The sequence below is a fragment of the Macrobrachium nipponense genome, chromosome 2, assembly GCF_015104395.2.
Source record: "Macrobrachium nipponense isolate FS-2020 chromosome 2, ASM1510439v2, whole genome shotgun sequence".
In the NCBI taxonomy this organism is placed as follows: Eukaryota; Metazoa; Arthropoda; class Malacostraca; order Decapoda; family Palaemonidae; genus Macrobrachium; species Macrobrachium nipponense.
The window spans coordinates 161243549-161265744 of record NC_087201.1 but is presented as its reverse complement, the minus strand read 5'-3'; the positions used below and the strand labels follow the sequence as shown (position 1 = coordinate 161265744).

The 22196-nt window shown below is 37.7% G+C and overlaps 2 protein-coding genes across 3 annotated transcripts in view; one reads left to right on the top strand and one right to left on the bottom strand.

Moving 5' to 3' along the window:
* LOC135221105 (protein kinase C iota type-like) overlaps nucleotides 1–22196 on the bottom strand; it is an 82709-nt gene that overhangs the window by 51049 nt on the left and 9464 nt on the right. For both annotated transcript variants that reach the window (XM_064258915.1, XM_064258914.1), the window contains exon 3: nucleotides 18291–18380. In XM_064258915.1, coding sequence (XP_064114985.1) covers nucleotides 18291–18380 — 90 coding nt within the window. The remainder of the gene's footprint in view (nucleotides 1–18290; nucleotides 18381–22196) is intronic.
* Nucleotides 15990–22196, top strand: part of LOC135221104 (F-actin-capping protein subunit beta-like) — a 39162-nt gene continuing 32955 nt past the window's right edge. Inside the window, exon 1 of the mRNA XM_064258911.1 lies at nucleotides 15990–16098. Within this exon, the coding sequence (XP_064114981.1) occupies nucleotides 16006–16098 (93 nt within the window). The 5' untranslated portion in view covers nucleotides 15990–16005. The remainder of the gene's footprint in view (nucleotides 16099–22196) is intronic.

Genomic DNA, 22196 nt, shown 5'->3' with positions numbered 1-22196 from the left:
ATTCTTCTGTCTCTTGGTATGCATGAATGATGTTTACTTTTCTTCTTCGGTATATATTTTTCCACTATTATCTCCAATATTTTATATAATATCTCCGTATTTACCCTTATGTCATCACTTACGAAAATGTTATCCCAATCTTTGTTTTAATTCTTCATTAATTTTCTGACCATTTTATATTTTTACTGTAGAAGTTGTATTTTCCATATCCTTCCCACTTTTTCATTTCTTGCTTATCTCTATTTTTCACTTGCTTTGGAATGAACTGTTAATTCTATGACATTATGGTCTGAAATACTCGCATTATAAACTATTATTTCTTTAACATAATTCATCTCGTTCACAAATACTAGGTCTAAAGTAGTTTCCCATTTTCTGTTGGCAGGTGATTTATTTGTTGAATGTTGTATTCTAGTAGCATATCTAATAGCTTTTCAAATTGCCTCTTATCTTCTGCACTACTATACTCTCTTTTTATATGTATAAGTACAAACCACAATCTCCTATTCGTTCTTTCCATTCTACGAAAGGAAAGTTGAAGTCACCAGATAGGAGAATAGTCCAGTCCTTGTGATTTCTACATATATCATCCAATTTTTCAATTATTAAGTCAAACTCTTTAGTATTAGGAGGTCTATATATTACTATGTTCATCAATTTTTCAGATTCAAATTCTACCGCTATTAGTTCACATTCTGAGTTACTATATTCTCATATATTTTTCCTTGTTTTTTGTCTTTCCCATATATTGCGGTTCCCCCTTGATTCCTATTTTTTCTATCTGATCTATAAGTTTGGAACCCTTTTAATTGATCATCATTCCCAGTCTCTTGGGAATACCATGGTTTCACTTATATTCATTATATCTATTTTCTTTTCATTTTGGGGTAGTTCTTCTAAGTACTCTATTTTTCTTTTTGAGTTACTCGTAACTAAACCCTGCGCATTCATCACTATGATGGTTTGCGTGTTTCTCCTTCATTTAACCTACTGATAGTAATAAGGATTTTCCCATGTCTCTTTCCTGTTCTGGTATGTTGTTCTTTTTTTCATTTCCAGAAAATTTCGACATTAAAAAATCCAACTTTTCCATAATATTTGATCTTCCTTCATCATAATTATTCATTTTGTCTGAATCTGCAATTTTCTCCGTTTCTGCAATATCCTCTTGCATAATAAATACAGTTATTATCTCTTGAGTAGAATTTCGGAGCTGATGCTTTGAAATTCTTTGCTGACACCTCTGCATATCTCATTGGTGGTTTGCTTTTCTCTTTTAACCTGATATTCTTGATTTCTCTCTTTATTTGTTTCTTTCTTATTTTGGATTTTATTACTTGGTTGGTTATTTATTTGATTATGATTCATGGCTACAGGGTGCATTATATTTGCATTTTTTGTCGAACTTACATCCTTTTCCTTCTTTTAGGTTTTTACATATTTTTGGATGCAGATCTCTGCAAGCATCCCCATATCCATCTAAGTATGCACATTTACCATATATTTCATAGATTTGACATATCTTAGGATGTTTGTAGTAACATCTTTCTCCAAATCTGCAATTCCCTCTTTTCAAAAGGTTGCAGATTTTGTCTTTCTTGTCTATTTTTTCCTCTTTCCCGTCATTGTATAGATCTGGGTAGAGCCTCTTCGGGATTTGCTTTTCTGTTGTCATATCGTAATTTATTTCTTCGTAGGTATGCTGCTTTATTGCCTCATATGTACTATCAATGAGTATCTCTGCATCCATACTTTTATCTTGTTCTTTGTTTTTCCACCTTATTTTTTTCTGTCATTTTGTTTCATTTTTCTTGTTTTACTTCCTTCCGTTTTCCTCTTCTTCTTTTTTCTTCTTCTTCTTACCTCTTCCTCTTCTTCTTCATCCTCAACTATTTGTACATTCAATCTTGATTTAATAACATTGTCTATCCATGATAGACATGTTGAACAAAAAAAATTCTGTATCTTTTCTCAAATCTTGTATTACCTCAGCACACTGTGGATGGGTCGGAATGTTGCATGCAGCACATTTCTGATTAGGTTTTGTGGATTGACTATGCTATACCAAACCTTACACAGTTTGCATGCTTTTGGCATTCTTTTTCCTAATGCATCAATTAGTATATTCACAAGATTCACCTTATTCATTTTCTTTGTCGGAATATGTTGGTTTATGTATATTTTCTTTATGAGTCTCTTGACCACTTGGATTTTATTTGGAACTTCTTCAATTATTTTCAAGATGTTTTCATTAGATTTGTTCCAGTTTGAAGGATTATATCCTTCTAATATATCTATGAATGCTTTTGTATCTTTTTGGTTAGGACTGTTGCTGATTTCATAGATGAGAAATGCCAGTTCCCTTCCTGCTACCTCATCGTATTGCGAATCTGCTAGGACACGCCAAATTACGCCACCTTTTCCCGCAGTTGGAACTTACTGCCATCTTGTTCCTGATTTATAGTATTACACTTGATAAACTAACTTAGAAGACGCTTTATCCTACTATTTTCACACTAATCTTATCACCGATAGTTCACGAACACTTCTAGATATTTCTCAAATTCTAGTCGTATGTTAAACTTGTGATATCTGTTGATTATTGTGACTTCACGCGGGTACGTCTCACGCAAGCAGAGGGAGAGAGCGAGAGAGAGAGAGAGAGAGAGGAGAGAGAGAGAGAGAGAGAGAGATTAGAGAGAGAGAGAGTGGCGTTTCCTAACTTGTACTATATTATTAGGGAATCTGCTGTTGCTGAGAAATATCATATTAAGAAAATGGAGAGAGAGAGAGAGAGAGAGAGAGAGAGAGAGAGAGAGAGAGAGAGAGAGAGAGAGAGAGAGAGGCGCTTTCTTAACTTGTACTATATTATTAGGGAATCTGCTGTTGCTGAGAAATATAATATTAAGAGAGAGAGAGAGAGAGAGAGAGAGAGAGAGAGAGAGAGAGAGAGAGAGAGAGAGAGAGGACCAAACCTCATCAACGGAGAAGACCACATCTTAAGACCCCAGACTTAATGATAATCCTCAGTTATACAGGATGAGGTATTCGGACGAACCTCAAACTAACTTCAAGACTTCGAGAACCCAAGTGAGTCATTGCCTTCTTTCCCAAAATTATTTACTCAAGCACAATTAAAGTGAATGATAACGTGACGTCATAAGTTTCAAAATAAATAAAGGTCATTATCATTATTATTATATTATTTATTCAGAATATGAAACCTATTGTTAAGAAATTCACCGTCTCGTGAAGATCAGCGTAGAGGCCACTGACCTGAACTTGAAGCTTCCAAAGAATATTAAGGTGTTCATTCCAAAGAAGAAACAGAAGGTAACGGGACATACAAAAAGATGAGATCCATTATTAAAAAAGATAAATTAACAAAGTAAGGACAACGCGATTCTACAAGCAAAGATTCATTACATATTCATGTAGTACAGTTTTAATGCATTGATATCATCATCTATCGAATGCTACTGGTCCGGTCCGTTTCAATGCATTAATAATATCTATCGAATGCTACTGGTCCGGTCAGTTTCACTGCATTTCTCTCGAATGCTACTGGTCCGGTCAGTTTCAATGCATTGTTAATAATATTCGATGGATGATCAGTTTCAATGCATTGATAATAATACGTATCTATCGAATGCTACTGGTCCGTGCATGGAAAAGCAAACGCCAAAAAACTGGGGAAACAAAATCATTAAAAGTTAGAATTTTATTTACGAGAGAGAAACGCAAAGAAAGAGTTGAAATTGGGGAGGAGAAAACTGTAGGAGCACTACAAAAAAAAAAAAAAAAAAAAAAAAAAAAAAAAAAAAAAAATAAAAAAAAAAAAAAAAAAAAAAAAAAAAAAAAAAAAAAAAAAAAAAAAAAAAAAAAAAAAAAAAAAACAAGGTGTGTTGTGTGTGTGGTGTGTGTGTGTGTTTTCAGGGAAGGGGGGGGGGGGGGGGCGTGTCCACGACAGGACGACAGGATCCAATGACAACATGGAGCCCTAAATGATCAATATTACTCTTGCCATATTTTTTTTTCTGGAGGGGGAGGGACCACGAGACAGAAAAAACTCTCTCTCTCTCTCTCTCTCTCTCTCTCTCTCTTTCTGGTGGGTCAAAGACCACAGCTGTAGCATTCCTAGTTTAATTGTAGAATAAAAAAATGGCGGTGAAAAAAAAATAAGAATAAAGGAAGTTATTTATTAACGAGTACAATGACATCACAGCCTGGCGGTCACACATACATACAAGTTAATATAAACTAGGAGGAGGAGGAGGAGGAGGAGGAGGAGGAGGAGGACGATGGGTATTAGGGTAGTGGATAGGACCCTCACTTCTCCCTCCCTCCCTCCCCCTCCCCCCACTTCATTCTGGTTCTCCTGTGACTCACGGCCCCTTCTTCATGACTGACTGCTGTACTTGACGCTATCCTATGCAATTATTCAAATTGTGGCACTGCAATGAAGAGAGAATTTGCCCTTCTTGTCTTTGTTTCCTCTCCGAACCTTACGTATTACAGACCTTACAGCGCTCGTTCGGGTTGCCACGGGTCCCTTAAGTGTGAGGCACCTCTCATGTCTACCAGAGAATTGCTAAAATGCATCTTCCGGTACATTTTGCATCTACCAATCTTGGATGGTCTGCAATGCAGCTTACTAGATATTTGTCGAGCGTTATTCTTAAACACATCTACGCTCACTCCTGATATGTTCCTCAGATGAGAGAGAAGAGAGAGAGAGGAGAGAGAGAGAGAGAGAGAGAGAGAGAGAGTCTACAATGCAGCCATTTCCTTTTAATATATAATAACATCTCGTCTGGCCTGAGACAAACCTTTTTTATACTACAACTATGGGATGCTGCCTCTCTGTCTGTCTGTCTGTCGCCAGACCACGAGGAAATAGCAGACTCACCCTATGTTTAAGGGCCATTCGAGGCTGCATTAATTACTTCCATGTGCATTGTTTAGAATGCCTTTTCTCTTTCTAAAACGTGAAAGCATACATTCTTTCCACATACACTGTGTAAAATTCTAAGTATACATACTTTCCGCATACATTGTGTAGATTTCTAGGTATACATACTTTCCGCATGCACAGTAAAATTCTAAGTATACATACTTTCCGCAAACACTGTGTAGAATTCTAAGTATACCACACTCACTTTCTGTAGAATTCTTTTTCTCTTCTTTAGCATGTAAGTATAGTACATACTTCCCACATACATCATGTATTAGTTACTGGCGCTTAAATGGTCATTTCTTAATGATACATAAAATGTAAAATAAAATCAACGTCCTTAAATATGTCTATAACTGAAAAAGTTCAAATTACGAGGGACACAAGAAAATCATAAAATCAATTGGACAAGGAGACAAATTAAACCAATAACACCGAAATTCACAAATTACACATTTTAAACAATTTTAACGCCCTTTGTGAAAGCCCAAAATTCCTTCAAATAACCTTAACAAACACAGTAGTCATACACAATACAAGCATCTTGATCTATTCAGGTACCATCCATAGCTAATTCGAAGTCAATTAGCGAAACACAAGTCACACAAAAAAACCTGTGAATTTCACAAAACAGAAAATGGGTCTGCCCTACTTCATTTTCTCTCCTACAGAATATATTCCTTTTTCTATCGTTCATTTCCAAACTAATGCAGCCCTCTCCTCCTATTGGTTAAACGGCTTCAATCTATTTCATCTATGCTCAAGAGTCAAAGTAAACTAACTCACTCTCTCTCTCTCTCTCTCTCTCTCTCTCTCTCTCTCTCTCTCTCTCTCTCTCTCTCTCTCTCTTCGGTCTGAAGGAAACAATAGTAAATAATCACTGACCATCCACTTGGAAGAAAGGTCAAAAACAAAGGAATACAAGAGGATTATAAACCTTGGTTTGAGTTTCCACATTTACTGTAAATCTGACAAAAGGCATTTTCATATTTATTTTTCTTGAGAATATAAAAATTAACATCGATATTGAAATGATCTTTTGAAACCTAAACATATACTAACACATGCGGTGATTTTATATTAGGGAAAGTTAATTGCCACAATGTGATAGCCATTGTAAGAATCACATTTAAATTCCCTAAAATAAATTTTTTTAACCATTATAAATTAAAACTTAAACAAAAACAAATAATGACGCGACTGACTTTCCCTCTTCTCTAACACCAATGTAATCACAATCGATTCACTTCAGGACACTCACAACGGAGTCAAAAAAAATAAATATATAAATAATATAAAAATCGAGACGGTTTACATTTTGCTCCAACATTCGCCTACCTATACACACTACACTTCCGGTTGCAGACTCACCTGGCCACAGCTGGGATAATCTCATCTTCGCACAGGTAAAAATCACGTGGTCCTTTAACCTCGATCTTGAAGGGGACGCGGCTTCCATCTTTCGCGATCAAATACTCATCACACTACCTTCATACGCACTGCAAATTTATGTCGTAACACACTATACCGTCCACGGCATCTTGTTCTAAAGGGAAACACTCATTCCGTCCGGCACCTGTACGAATCGGCGCTTTTGAACGACCCTAGCAATTCCTCGAGGTCGTCGGAGAATTTAGAAGTAAGACGACAACGCGAAGACGCATGGCGAAAATGTCACTTTCGTAAACGTAAACAATGTTATGATTATCCGTCCTGAAGACGTATAAATGATGCACTGAAAAAGGCCACCCCCAACGATATACAAGACTTCATCACACACTAACGCGTCGGATAAATATATATATATATATTCCCCACAAGCAAAAATAAATAAATAATTAATGGAAAGACAGTGAAGACTGAGGAATTCGAGTGGTCCCTCTCACTGGGGAATGCTGTTACAGCCCGTCTGTCTACGCGGCCAGGAAGCAAGCAAGCAGGCAGGCAGGCACTGACAGACAAGCCTCACGAACAAGGCGCCGATGGATTCGAACTGAAACCTCTTGGGGAATACCGCCGCTGCCACTAACCGACCGACCAACCTAACAACCAACCAACCAACCAACCAGCCAGCCAGCTTAAGGTACCATCTCCACACACACCACTACTACCATTGACACTGCCAATGTTACTGCACCAAGAGGAGGAGGACCTCTTCCCTCCCTTCCCTTCCCGTCCCCTTCCACTCATTCTCTTACTCCTCCTCCTCCTCGTTCTCCTCCTACTCGTACTGCCGCTAGTGTTGAGCCTCTTCCTCCCCCTTTGCTACACACACACATACACACACACACACACACACACTTGCACTACCAAAACACAGGATCGCAACCCTCCTCCTTCCGAAGTCCCGATCGATAATATCGCGAAGCGTGGAACCCGACACATGTATCAAAACCGACCGATGTTTGTATATCTCTATACACTCAGCAGCATCTCTTCGGCGGTCGTAATTTGCTTTCCTCCTCCTCCTCCTCTCCATTCTTCCCCCTTCTTCCTCCTCCTCCTCCAACACATTAGTATTTGAGACGCGATGTTTGCCACGCTTCCAGAATAATGTTATTTGGTCCACCCTTCATTTTCCGACCTTCTTCTTCGGGAGAAAAGGAGACTTCACGTCAAGGGTGTCACTTATGGTCGTGAATCGTTTCATTTGTGAATTGGATGTCTACCTTATCTGTCCATAAAATTTTTTATATATATAATCTCATACCAAAAATAATCACATGTTTATCAGAATTTTTTTGTTTGCACATCCACGAATGTACGCTATATATGCATACAAATATATATATAAAAGTATATATACAATGTATGCATACATGGCACTCTAACGCTATAATTTAGGCATTACCTTCTTCCTCTCCACGCTCAACCATTTAGGTCAAGTCTACTGCAATTTAACGTAATTATTCAATTCTACTACCTATCCCCTCACAAGTAAAAAAAAAAAAAAAAAAAAAAAAAAAACATATGCTAAAAACGGAAGGCGGCGCAGTAATGTTGGTAACAGAGCACCGCTATTAATTTGTGTGTGTGTGTGGTCAAAGAGAGAGAGAGAGAGAGAGAGAGAGAGAGAGAGAGAGAGAGAGAGAGAGAGAGAGAGAGAGTGTTGCAATACACATTCGAAAACTCTGATATCAGACACTGGGGAGTATAGTTTACAAGTACCCAGCATCCGTTTCTCTCTCTCTCTCTCTCTCTCTCTCTCCTCTCCCTCTCTCTCTCTCTCTCTCTCTCTCTCTCTCTCTCTCTCTCTCTCTATCCTTCTGAGCCCTCCACAGGCGACGTCCTGAATTTTGCGAAACCCTTTTGCCTAAGGACATGAAAAGAAAAAAAATCAAGCAAGTTCACTGTAACTAACTACGTGTCATCTTTCCATGGAAATATCTCCTGACGAAAAACTCGGTCGTAGCATAGGTAGGCAGGCCACTAAGCGCCCCCCCCCCCCCCCCCCCACCTCCACCTTTTCAACCAATCCCTCTACACACAATACTAGGAAAAATGAAATTCTGACTACCACCCACCCTTAGGGCATGATGATTGGCTGCGATACGAAGAGGGCATTTTCAAGTTCTGGAACTAGAGAGAGAGAGAGAGAGAGAGAGAGAGAGAGAGAGAGAGAGAGAGAGAGAGAGAGAGACTTTCTTTCTATCTTTCTAATTCACCATTTCCTACAACGAAACTCACAAGTTATTGGAAAATGTTGTTTCTGATTACGCTGGCTTTATGCCAGCACGGGCTCTTGCTCAAAGAGTAGCCAGTAGTATTGGACAAGGGACGGAAAAAGTACATTCTCACAGAGCACAGGAAACCACCTCTCTCTCTCTCTCTCTCTCTCTCTCTCTCTCTCTCTCTCTCTCTCTCTCTCTCTCTTTTTTTTTTTCCCCCCCTTTTTTTCTCTCTCTTTTCTATATCTGATACCTAAGCCACCATAACATTTCAGTATATTAGCAGCTCGTCATCTCTTTCTTATGTGACTATAAATCTATTCCACGGGTTAATTAGGAAAAGCGTTTGATATAAACAAACAACTCACCTGGCTACTCTAATCTACGTAAGGTATCGAAAAGTCCACCTACGAAGCCAATAAAATATATTTTCGGAGCCATAAGGATAATATAAAATATATCTTCAGAGCCATAAGGTTAATAACAAAATATATTTTCAAAGCCATAAGGTTAATAACAAAATATATTTTCAGAGCCATAAGAATAATAACAGAAGGAATTTTACCACCTAAATATAACTCCCGTACGTAATGGTACGTAAGAATGTAACTAACGGACATCGAAAACTGGAAACTCATTTGCTGTTCCTACCCAAGAACCTTCAGGAGTACCTGAATCAGACAGCAGTACACGATAATAATCTATAGAACATCCCAGATTTGCGTTCACTGTGTACTATATATTTTGGACATAGCATCAACTTGAATGAAGCACCTTTAAGACAAAGTCTTGCTTTCAGGCATCTAGAAGCCCCGGTCTACACAGGACCAGGATTTAATAGCAATCCTGTACAGGACGAAGATTCTGGAATAGCCCTGTGAACATGACCTCTCTTTCGGCAGAACGATAAACGTGGCAACGCCGTTAGAGGCTCAACCTTTCGTAGCTAGAGAGTATATAGACCTTGGTTAACAGGACATTGGATGGAAGGCATCGCAGAAAAGAGAGAGAGAAAAAAAACAACTTCTGAATCCCCTCAAACAAAGATGATCCAGCCAGACCGAGCACTTATAGACAACCATCGCAAAATAAATCCAAGGTCAACCTTCTTAATCCAAGGCACCTCCTTGAGGCCCCGAAATCTTTAATAAATCTAAGCCGAGATACCTCTTGGAAGAAAAACAGATCCGGACGGAATATTTTCAACGCAGGTTTGAACGACTCAAAGCCGATGAAGTAATGGCAAACATTTTGTGTCCAGTAATTTTACCCTCCCATTACAGCTTTACAGCAGCAAGTATCCAAAATATCAGCTGAATAACAAAGTTCCTACCTGTTTTTCTAAAGTGTAAATGTAATCTTTCCCTCCAATAGCATGATTAAAAATAATTTTAAAAAAATTCTCATAAGAAACTCTCCTCACTCGAGTAGCAAATCTTGTTTATAAACTCCCACGTGATAGAATTAGGCCAGACAACTAAAGAACAATAAATGTCAAAATGGATCAACATCAACATTCAGATACAACGGACCAAAAAATAAGCATTTTGTTAATCTAAAGGAAAAAGCACGTACGACTAATTATTCTCACAGTAAAATACCAAGAAGTAAACACACTGTGCCCAGAATCATCCTTGAATCTGCACTAATACAACAGAGGAAAACAACAGATGTTCGAAGGAGATTGTGAGAGAAACTGAAGATTGTCAGAAATCCGGATTAATCGCTACCCTTTGCCTCGCCTGGATATATCCAAGTACCTGAGTTAATCCCAGGCAGCTGTTCCTCGCCTGAATATTTAATCCAACTACAATGAACTTCCTAAGGATTATAATGGTTATATAAACTCCTCAGAGCCTATAGCTGCTGTTTGTAAAGCGAGTTTTCTTTGTAATATCGTACACTTTGCTCGACAATGGCTACCTGTGGATGGATTTCTTGGTACCAATACCGCCTTTTCTGTTAACTTTTCTCAATTCATTACCTACCTGAAAAGAGAGAGAGAGAGAGAGAGAGAGAGAGAGAGAGAGAGAGAGAGAGAGAGAGAGAGAGAGTCTCTGAAATATAGTACCTAATTAAATCTTTTTATATTTTGGCGTTTTTACGGGCTACTTTTATTTGATATTTTGGCGTTTTTACGGGCTACTTTTATTAGACGTCTTAATAAGTATAAAAGGTAAATGATCTCGAAGTTTCCACTTCCCTCGTGGACCAATACTGTCTGTGTGTGTGTGTGTGTGTGTGTGTGTGTGAGTTACACACACGCACGCGCCAGAACCGAGACGAGAGAGATACGAAGGGGGCTAAGGAGGATCACATTCAAATCCCCCCCCCCCCAAATCCCCCCCCCCCCCCCCCCCCCCCCCCCCCCCCCCCCCCCGAAAAAATGGCCAAGATAGAACAAGACGAGCGCGGAAGCGACGAGAAGCCCTGATCAATTAAGTCATCCATCCCGGGGTTGCACACATTCCAAGTCCGGGTTTGACGACGTCTCGACGCGGTTCTGAAATGACCCGACTAATTTCAGACCGTAAATCTTAATGATCACCTCTTGATTAAAACTCCGAGCCTCATGGAGAAGACTGACTGACTCTCTCTCTCTCTCTCTCTCTCTCTCTCTCATCACATTTCTTGTCCCCATCACACCAAGATGGAACGAACTTGCTGATCATACCACTATTTGACGGGGTTCCGAACCCTTCCCCCTCTCTCTCTCGGGACAAGAGGGAGAGGGGTGCCAGAGGGGAGGGGGGGAGGGGTTCTACCAGGATTCAAAACGAAGCGAAAATGGAACTTTGGATGAGTCACTATTACCTTATCGATCGCAGAAACGGCGAGAGAGAGAGAGAGAGAGAGAGAGAGAGGAGAGAGAGAGAGAGAGAGAGAGAGAGAGAGAGAGTTTTCAAAACTAAAATTAAACGGATCTTCTCTGTTTTCTTCTAAATGAGTAAAATGAAAGACTTTTCTTCAAAGTCTATAACCTTTAGATTTTTAACCATTTTTGACAAGTTTAAAGCCTGTAAGACACCTCTTCCTCTTTCTCTGTTCCTCTTTCATTTATTTAATTTGGTCCCTCAACGGAAATGTAAATGAACTTTTTAAAAACTTGATAAACTTAATAACTAATTTCCACTTTCTGTATTTCCCATTACCGCCTATTACTTCTTTCGAATGAACACCATAATATTCTTTGGAAGCTTGAATTTCAAGTATGTTGAGCTATGAAAAAAATATAAATAACTTTATTGATTCTATACATAACTTACATATATTGTATATGTATTTATTGTAAAATGACTTTGAAAGTGTATAATAAATAAAAGAGAAAAAATATTTCAAGTCAATAGCCCCTCTAGTGGGATTGTTCCATATGAATGGGGTTCATCTTCTGAATTAATAAAAATAATAATTTTATCTCTACTAATAATTCATATAACTTACAACAGGTCTTGGAGAGACTACATAATTTCAAGGACAAATCGGCCATCGGTGTAGTGTTCAGATGTTAAAAGTTTTTATTTTTACAAGTTAAACATTTTATCCCTGCTTTAGCGGCCTCCTGTTTGATGTACTTCAATCTTTCGTCTCCTGCTGACAAGCAAGATTGAATCAAAGCCAACTCATCTGATCTATTTTCTTTTCTTGTATTTTTTCTGGGGGGGGAGGGGGGGGGGCTTGGCTAAAAATGAACAGGGGGGATGACAACATTTAGTTGGTCTTTTTATCTTCAACCATCCAACGAAAAATCCATGAATTTTAAATTATACTGTTGGCCTAACTTTTACATAAAACACATCAGAAAAAATATACATAAAAATAAACAAACAATCTAGAATAAAAAAAACACAAGTTCCTCTTTACTCTCATATCAAATATACAATTCAGTGACCTCTACTGACTCAGAGGAACTATGAGACAAAAACAATAACGCACTAATCACTTTGGCATCCGGTTTCTGTTGAAGCTGTTGTTGTTGTTATTGGGGAACTCTGATATCGACTGAGAACAGAGCTATATATGATTGGCAGTGTGCTGTTAAGGCACTGAAATCATATCCTCCTTCTCCCACTCTAACTCACCCACCTTCTCTCTCTCTCTCTCTCTCTCTCTCTCTCTCTCTCTCTCTCTCTCTCTCTCCAGAGTTGGCTGCTCTGACGCGTGTCAAGTTCGCAGTCTGCTATTACTGTCAGAGCACGTGGACGAAAGTGCACTGGTACCAAACTTTTGGGTAATTAGTGTCCTTCATTCCCCTTCCCTTCCCTTCCCTATCGATCACCAATAAATTGACAGAGAGAGAGAGAGAGAGAGAGAGAGAGAGAGAGAGAGAGAGAGAGAGAGAGAGAGAATCACTTGAGTCTCAATCATTTAGAATTGCATTCACGTCATTTTTTAGTATCAATAAATACCACCACTTTAAAATCAAAGGCAATTAACTATGGCAAAAGTAACTTACAGTGAAAGCAAAACACTAAAACAAAATTTTTGCATCCCAACGGCAAAGTACAAAATGTCTGTCCGGCACTTCCAGCTGTTTATATTTTCTCTCGCTTGTGAAGCGGTGTTACCAGACAATCGCATCGTTCTGGCTACATACTCGGCCGGTAACTATAGCGGAACAGGTTACGGGAACAGTGTTTGCCCGTTAGGCAGTGCCCGCTAGTATGGACTGAATTGAATAGTACCAAAACCAAGCCTAAATGTTTCACCGCCTGTGGGCAGTGCCGGCTAGTGTGGACAGGGCCTAAGACTGAACTGAATAGTAGTACCATAAACTAAGCCTAACTGTTTCACCACCTGAAGGCAGCATAGACAGCAGCAAAAAAACTAAAAAAAAAATAAGATTCATAAAGCCTTTTCCCATAACACCAAAGAATAATAATGCAATGAACACTGTCACATTCTTACTTTAACAGCAGGGTCGTGGACAAATAGGCATATCCTACTGCTACTCCCGAAAGGGTAACAACATTATCAACAATGGATGATAAGTTTTGATATATTTATCTTTTTTTCTTTTTAATATGTGAGATCTCTTCTTTCTGTATATTCCTTCACTTTCTCTTACTTCCTAATGAACACCATATACTTTTGAAGCCCCTGTGGGCTTGTTCCCTATGAATATAGTTGTCTGAACAATATAATAATAATAATAATAATAATAATAATAATAATAATAATAATAATAATAATAACAATAACAATGTGTCGTCATAAAAATCACCAAGGAACAAATGGCAGCCAATTCGTTCTTTATATATTGTTTACTATCCTGTCTTCCTTTGCTGAGCAGACACTGGCACAGGTCCATTATTTAAAAAAATAAAAATAAAAAACCTTTCAAAATACAGTTCCCATTCTACTGATGTCTTTACGGAGATTGCATTTACCTTCTGAGTCATGAAATCACGACCTCTTTCCAACAAATATTATGTATTCAACTTGTCATCATTTTAAGACATGTATATTCAAATTGTCTCCATCAGTGTGTTTTGTTTCTCCGCACCAAGCCTTATTATCTAGCCCATTTTACATGCATTCATAGTTTTCTTGACAGTCTCAAATGGCTCACAAATGAGAACTTTCAGCAAATGCAGACAGAAATACGTATCTAAGAGATTTTCTAAAAGCTTCAAAAATTTTCAATGCTGTTACCCAGATGACTTGTGCATGTTTTATTTCAAGTAATTCTTCATACTCTATTGCAGAGAGAGAGAGAGAGAGAGAGAGAGAGAGAGAGAGAGAGAGAAGAGAGACGAGAGAGAGAGAGAGAGAGAGAGAGAGAGAGAGAGAGAGACTAAAATAAAGATACAAGGCTAGACAGGACTTGCAAACAAACAAACATAAACACCTTTTAATATACAAAGCACAGTACTTACTGCATGTACGTACTTTGCATAAAATGACAGATTTCCTGTTTGTCCATCTGTGTTGTATATGTACAATACACGTGTGGTTTGTGTAGGCTCCCATTTTTGTCACAAAGACTATATGACAGTTTCCACAATACTGTAATACTAAGACACATTCCTAAATTTCATACAGCAACCCCAAAAAGAATTTTGTTTAATGAAAGGTGAAAATGAAGCAAAATAATGTTAAAGAAGTTGGATAGCTGGTTGGCAGGAGGTCAAAACGAGTGAAAAGCAAATGGTATAAAGCAATGCTGCTGAGGGTCAAATATCCATGATGGGGATCAAGCAAATATGAGTCCCCTTCCAACAGTCAATCAAGATAAAATTTCCATCCCATCAGTCTAGTACAAGTCCTTCCATCTGTCTGTCACCCATACCATGTCTATCTTTTCTATTTCTTAACTCATTTTATAGGACATATTTCAAATTTAGACAGCATGAAATTCTCTGTGTTCTGATGAACAAAACCTTTAAAGAGCAATGAATTTTGCAGAATTATATCTGTAATGAAAAGAGAAGGAAATTTTCACGAAGGGATTTTAGTGTTTCAGTCTTACTTAGGGTACCTTTGGATGACAAAGCCAAAGCATATCGTTTTTCCTTCATTTGTTGAAGGATGGCTATTGTTTGTTTGTTTGTTTGTGTGGTGTTTTTATGTTTGCATGGAACCAGTGGTTATTCAGCAACAGGACCAATGGCTTTACGTGACTTCCGAACCACGTCCAGAATGAACTTTTATCACCAGAAATACACATCTCTGACCCCTCAATGGAATGCCAGAGAATCGAACTCGCAGGCACCGAGGTGGCAGGCAAAGACCATACCAACCATGCTACTGAGACGCCAGGATGGCTATTTTATCTGAATACAAAAATCTCTTATTTACAAATTTATTCAAAGGTGCAGTAAAAAGTCCAATAATTTTCTCTATGCACTTTCTGGCATATTTCTGAATTTTCTTTTTCTTGTCTGTAACGCTTACTTTAGTTATTTGTTTGAGGAGTCTTTTAACTTGATCTTGAAAATTACAATTAAAATGGTTTACTATTACAGTCATACAATTACAGACTTCGTTCTCACACAAAATTAATAAAGAAAAAGAACTGCAAACTGTATCATGAATGTAATGAGAATTAAGCTTTTATTTTTATCTCTTTGAGATTCCTATTTCTTCTTTGTTAAGCTTTGCTTATTTGTTTACTTGTTCTTGGAAACTTTTCTTTTTGTGTGTTATGTCACTACATACTGACATGGGATAAAGATTTTAAAAGTTAATTGCAAGTTTCTTATGATGCAATTCTTTTGCTGTATTTTCTTCAAGTCAAATACTTTTCTGTATTTGCCCAGCATATCAACAACTTTTGAATGGCGTTTCAAACGTATTTAGTGTTTTATCCTTTGTAAACAGGATATCGCCAGACATAACTGGCATTTCAAAAGGGCTTCCTGTGACATATCAATCTGGAGAGCGATGACTCCCTATACAGCACTCCCATCAAACAGTTTGGCTAAAGAGGTTGGAGTTCTTTCCCAGACAGGAGTGTGCCACATTCTTTATTCTAAGGTACTGTTGACCTCTTTGTTCATTTAATTTTTCTTCTTAATTAAATGCCTTTCTAAACTACTGTATTCTCTGTTCAGTGGTGATTTACTTACACAAGCATATTATAAAAAGTTTATTCAAGTACTGTACGTATACTGAATAAATGCCCATGGTGCTGCTTAGCATTATTTTTTACTGCTTTTCAAATTTACGTTCACACAGAGTTGGAGTGCATTTATCAGGCACATACTGAGTCAACATTATCTATACAAATTATCTTACAAATTTATCACACTTTTACTACTGTTTTATATTTCAATTATTTTGTGGCATTTCAATTTATATTTGTGGTCACTGTTACTCCTATTTTCTTTCAAGTTGTGAGTATTGTAGAAGTGACTACTTTTGTAATTCCTAGTTAACCTTTTAATCAAAGGAAATGTAAAAGTTTTAGAAGTGCAGTGATTAATGCCACATAACTTAATAAAATATCAATATACTGTAAAGTACACGATTAAGACGTAAAAATGTCGTGGTATGGATACATTGTTACCAGGGAGATGAAATGAGTAAGCCATGATACAAAATAAACGATCTATAAACTTTAAAACTTATCAAACATATTGAAACTTGTATCTGGTTATATCAATACATACAAAACTTGAACACACATCAATATGGTGCCAGCATATAATACAGGAAATCTATCATGTGAGGGCAAATACGGGCACAACATATTATCCATGCAAGAGGCAACTTGACATGAATGTTAACATAACAGAGCCCATTTGCCACAGCTGTGTGGTGGTGTTCCCTTAGGGCAATCAAGGGGGTATGCTTCTGCAGAACAGTGCTATTGTCAAAGGAATGTCTAAGTTCCACTAGCGATTAACCTATTTGCCAGTCAGTCATGCATATTTACTAGTTTCAATTTGAAATTTACTACTTTTTTTTGATCAGTTAAAATTCTTTTGACAAGGATGGTTCCTGATAAGTTACAGTTTTGCTCCATCTCTCTTATTTCATTGCTCTTTTGAATAATTTTGCAAATGGCGACCAGGATGGGATTGGTTATGAGGTCCAAAGCCTAGAGTGTATGTTCTTGTCTTTGTTAATGGGTGTGTTAAACTCTGGGGTCAAATTACTTATGAATAGATTTTCCCCTAATTTAGACTTCATGAAAGTGTTTAGTATTTTCCATAATTTTCAAATTTTGAAAATGCCCACAAATCCTTGTAAACTGTTTCGTGAAGCCACAACGCAAGATGTCACTGAGCAATGCGGTTTGATTGAAATTAGTATTTCATCAATGTATTCAGCAAAGTAATCTGACCTTAGAAAGAGAAACTTGAGAAAGCAAGTAAAAAGGAGGAGTTAAATTTGCAAGAGCACATGCTAACCTTGGAGATAAATAACTAGTTTGTTTGCGTGGATTGTTCAAATAAGTACATCTCTCTCTTCCTGGCCTAATAACCTTTTGGATTCTTTACAAATTGGAATTCCACAGCTACAATTACCTAAACTACCCATACCAACATGCAGTAACAAAGAAGGTATTTTGAAGTATTGCAATTTGGGGCAACAGTAGATAAATATGCTCTAAGTGCCTACTTATGTGACGCTCACTCTTCTTACGAAACAATTTGCAAGTGAACCAGTTAAATCTGTTACTTCCCTAAAATGTGGCAAATGATCACATGTAGAAACAAAGGAATTGATACAAAAAGCATCTGCAAATACAGTACGTTGTTTCTGTATTAGTCTTACTACTCGGTTATCAGAGTTGCAATTAATATGAGATCCATATAATTTTGTTTGCAAGATATAAAAAAAATATTTAAAGAATGATGAATTCTGAAGCAGACTTCCTCACTATGGCCAATCCCTCTTAAAAAAACAGGCAATACTATGTAATTCAGAACAATGCAATCAGCAACATTATTACTCAAGGAAAGTCACGTGACATTCTTGGAGATAAACAAAAGCTACAATCATTATGGGAAAATATTAATAATATCCCGAGAGAGAAAATACATGCAAAGTAAATGACATAAATAGTGCACCTGGGGACAAATACCTTTAGAGGTCCCTTCAATGCATCACATAGCACCGTTTTGTAGTCAGTGAGAAACTGCTACCCCAATACAGGGTGGATATAGTATTGTGCATAATACAAGAACTATGACAATAAGCACACACATATTAGTACTTACCATGAATAGTCAACTCCGAATCTTTATTGAGATCGTAGAGCCTGAGAGCTTCATCCAACTCTTGCTGTGATGATATAGTGCATGGATCTCCTGCAAAAATGAAATAAAATTCTTAAGATTGTGAACTTCTAATCTTCTATCTCACATACAAAAATAGGTACCATACTTTTTACAGTAAGGAAATTTACCATACTTTTTTAAGTAAAGGAATTTATTTTAGGATTTTCGATATCCACCTGTATACATTGGATCAGAGCTGGGAGAAAGGATATTTTTTCCATCATTATTCCAAACCTGCTGACAGCCACATGAAATAAGCATAGAGAGCTTCATGACTAAAGTCAACAACTGAGGCTGTGAAGACTACATGCTGTACAGGAATTTGACAGAGAACCAAGACAAAGTTGGGCTTTACACGGTGAAGCTGGTGCCAGATAGGTTCACTGGGCTGATGATAATACTGACCAAGATGCACGATCTAATGAAGACAGATGCAGGTGTATTGCATAAATCTAAGATAATGTTGGTGTCCATCAAGTATCAGCTCTGAGCCCTTGGGTATTTAAAGAATTACAATGATGGAGGAAGACAGACAGGAGTGTATTTAAATGGGGAAGAGGGTAGCACCTTGAAGTGGTAGAAAGGCAGATATTAAAAGAGGTAGAACATTTACGCTACCATGAGAACATACTGTATACTACTGTGAAACAGGTATGAAAAAGGCAGAAAGGAATAGCAGAAGCCCAGAAGTAATATCACAAAGAAGAAAGACTTAAGGTAAGTGTAAAAGGCCAGTACTGCTGTGCTGCATAAACATGAAACTGTCCTGCTAATGAATTGAAGCTATTCTTAAAGGCATCTACTGCCTTCACAAATGGCACTTGTTCCAAAGACAACAGACTAGCCTGACTTTATATCAGGCAAATAAATGGCTAAGCAAGAATGGGTGTAGAGACTAGGTTACAGATACGTCAGTTTCACAAATTAGCAAATGTGGTCTGGGATGGAACACGTTGAAGAACAGATGATTTCTAAAAACGTGTGTACTTAAGCATGAAAACAATGAGCATTGGGTTGGGCAAACAGATACAGGCTGTAAAGGTAACAAAGAAATTAAGAATCTATAAATAAAAGGGGATAAAAATAATGCAAAAAGGAAAGAAATTTGGAGCAAGACATGAGCGAATGCCACAGTAACCTATTACTAAGAGGCTGGTAATATTATCTATGTAAAATTGAAACAAAACAAAAATCACTGAAATTCTATATTAAAAGAATTTCTATATAATCACTAAAGAAATTACTTGAAACTTATGAAGGGGTGGGGGTACCATCCACTAACTTGATTGTTGGTATTCAATTTTTCCCTTGACAGCAGGAACAAACATAGGATTGGTTAAAAGAGGAGTTATGAAATCCTCCAGAATTTGCTATATGTGTTACAAGTTGGTATGAGGAATGAGACCCAGTCTGCAGCAATTTTCTTCTTTATTATAGAAGTAGAAGAATACAATCCATCATAATCTATATGGCAACTCACACTATCATACATGTGAAGTACCTCTAAAAGAGCATGACAGACTATGTTCCTCCCACCCAGAAATGTTAGATTCCAGTCATATACATGAGAAGGAGAGGGATGACTTTTGTAACCTGCCATAAAGCCAGGCATGTGATGTCAGATAGAAAAGAGACTTGTGCCAGAGTTGGGCTTTCTTGCAGCAATGCTCTAGGAAAATTATAGATAACCAACGTTTCTGTGTGTGTGACAGGCATACCATCTCAGAATGTACAATATCATTGCAATTACATCCAAAGATAATAGTGTCTAGAGATATGATGCTCTGTTGTATAACTCACGTGTGTGGCCAAACAAGCGCACAAATGGTTGTTGGCTGATGGACAGACAGAAAGAAAGAGGAACCAGTCATACTCCATTAATGTGACCTTATTCTGAAAATAAGTCTTAGACAAAACTGCTTATTTATCAAATGGAGGCTGAGTCACTACACAATGTGTTGAAGAGGCACCAGAGGTGACCAAGTACTTGTGAGTGACATCCCTGAAGCAGAAAGCAGTAAGCATGATCTGTGTAAAACAGAGAAATTTTCTTAGAATGCCAGGCATGTGGCACTGCCCCTGACTTTGTGGGCCCCTTCCCAGAGTAAGGAGTATAACTGCTTGATGTCTCCAAGAATCCAGAACAAAAGTGTGTTCTTGGAAACCTTCTTCCTGTAACTCTCTGTACTAATAAACACCTGACGTCATCGTTTTTTATGAAGCTGCTCACCGAGTAGCCCGTAATGAACATCTTTCACCACTCAGAGACATATGTAGCTTACCTACTCTCTTTACCCATGCTAAGATCAGCAAAAAGTCTTACCTTTAACATGACATTCCAAACTGAGAGGCACCTCAGGAGCTCTTATGGTGCCTAAGTGAGAGCACAAGTTGCAACCCCTTCTAGGGACTTGAGTTTGTGAGATGAGCAAGACAGTTCAAAGGTCCTCAGGAGCATGAAGACATCAACCACGGTAGATAAGTCCTTATCCTTCAACAAGAGCACCTGGGAATGGCTAAGTGATCCCTTTACTGCAGAGATGGAGAGAGAGAGTACCTCATCTTGGTAGAGGTAGAATAAGAAGTCTGAAATCTGCAGAAAAGTGTCTCTGACCCATGACAGATCCATTTCACAGTACCAATGAAAGATGTTCCTTCCACCTGGTACACAGCTGTATGGACTTCTGGACTTATGAAAAGTACCTGACATTTTTGTTGCTGCCCTGCGACAATAGCTCATTTCTCACAGAAGAACAATGTGAGCAATAATTCAAAACGATTATGATAAAGTCTACTATATAGCACAATTTTCTAGGAGACCAAACTGAAGAGCTTCTTATGACCAGAATGGGTGCATGTATAATCTGAAAATTAACATATACAGTAACGTAAGGTAATTTCCCATTGAAAGTCTTTTTTATTGGCAAGAACCAACAAAAAGACACATATTCCCTAATTGCTCTTTAAGATGAAACCTCCTGCCTAAGGAGTGAGTCTCCATATAAAAGAAAAAGGCTTGTAACCCAGTAGGAAAAAATAAAAAATCTGGAAAACACTTTACACCTTTCCTAGAAATATAGGCCTGCAAAAGAGAAAGCATGGGTACAACCTCAGCAGTCAATGGGAAAATCTGTAACCGATATAAAAAAAAAACTAGTCTTAGAGCATGACTTTAAACGAATGGCAATTGTAAAAGAAAGTATGCAAAAATGGACATTTTTAATGTAATTTTAATTCTACTGAGAAATACAAAGCCTTTTAATGTATATGGATATACCTTCACAAGCTGTTGCTTAAGCTTGGTACCAAAGTAATCATAAATTTTGAGTGTGAAATAGCACATTTTTTGTTAAGGCTCCAAGCACTCAGAACTAAAAGACAGCTGCCAGCACCTGTACAAAATGCAGCAAGATTTGATTAAAGAATTAACTTTCTTCAGAAAAGGACAAGATGTAGGTGTGGGGTTAACACCCATTCACTTCACTGTTAAACCAACTCTCTACCAACAACAAGGAAAAATCTGGAGGCAGTTATGGTTAGATACAGAACTATGACAGAAGACTCAAGGTTTGCATCATTAACAACATTACTGCCTCCAATTCCATGTGACAAAGAGGTTCTGAAATTCAACCAATCAAGTCTTACCCATGCTTTCTCTTTTGCAGGTTTATATATCTAGGAAAGATGCAAAAGTATTTTCCAGATCTTATTTTTTCCTACTAAGTTGCAAGCCTTTTCCTTTATTTGGAGACTCGCTCCTTAGGCAGGAGGTTTTATCTTAAAGAGCAAGAGGTCATGAATCTCTGCCACATCCTTATACCATCACTGGTTAAGTGTAAAACCAGA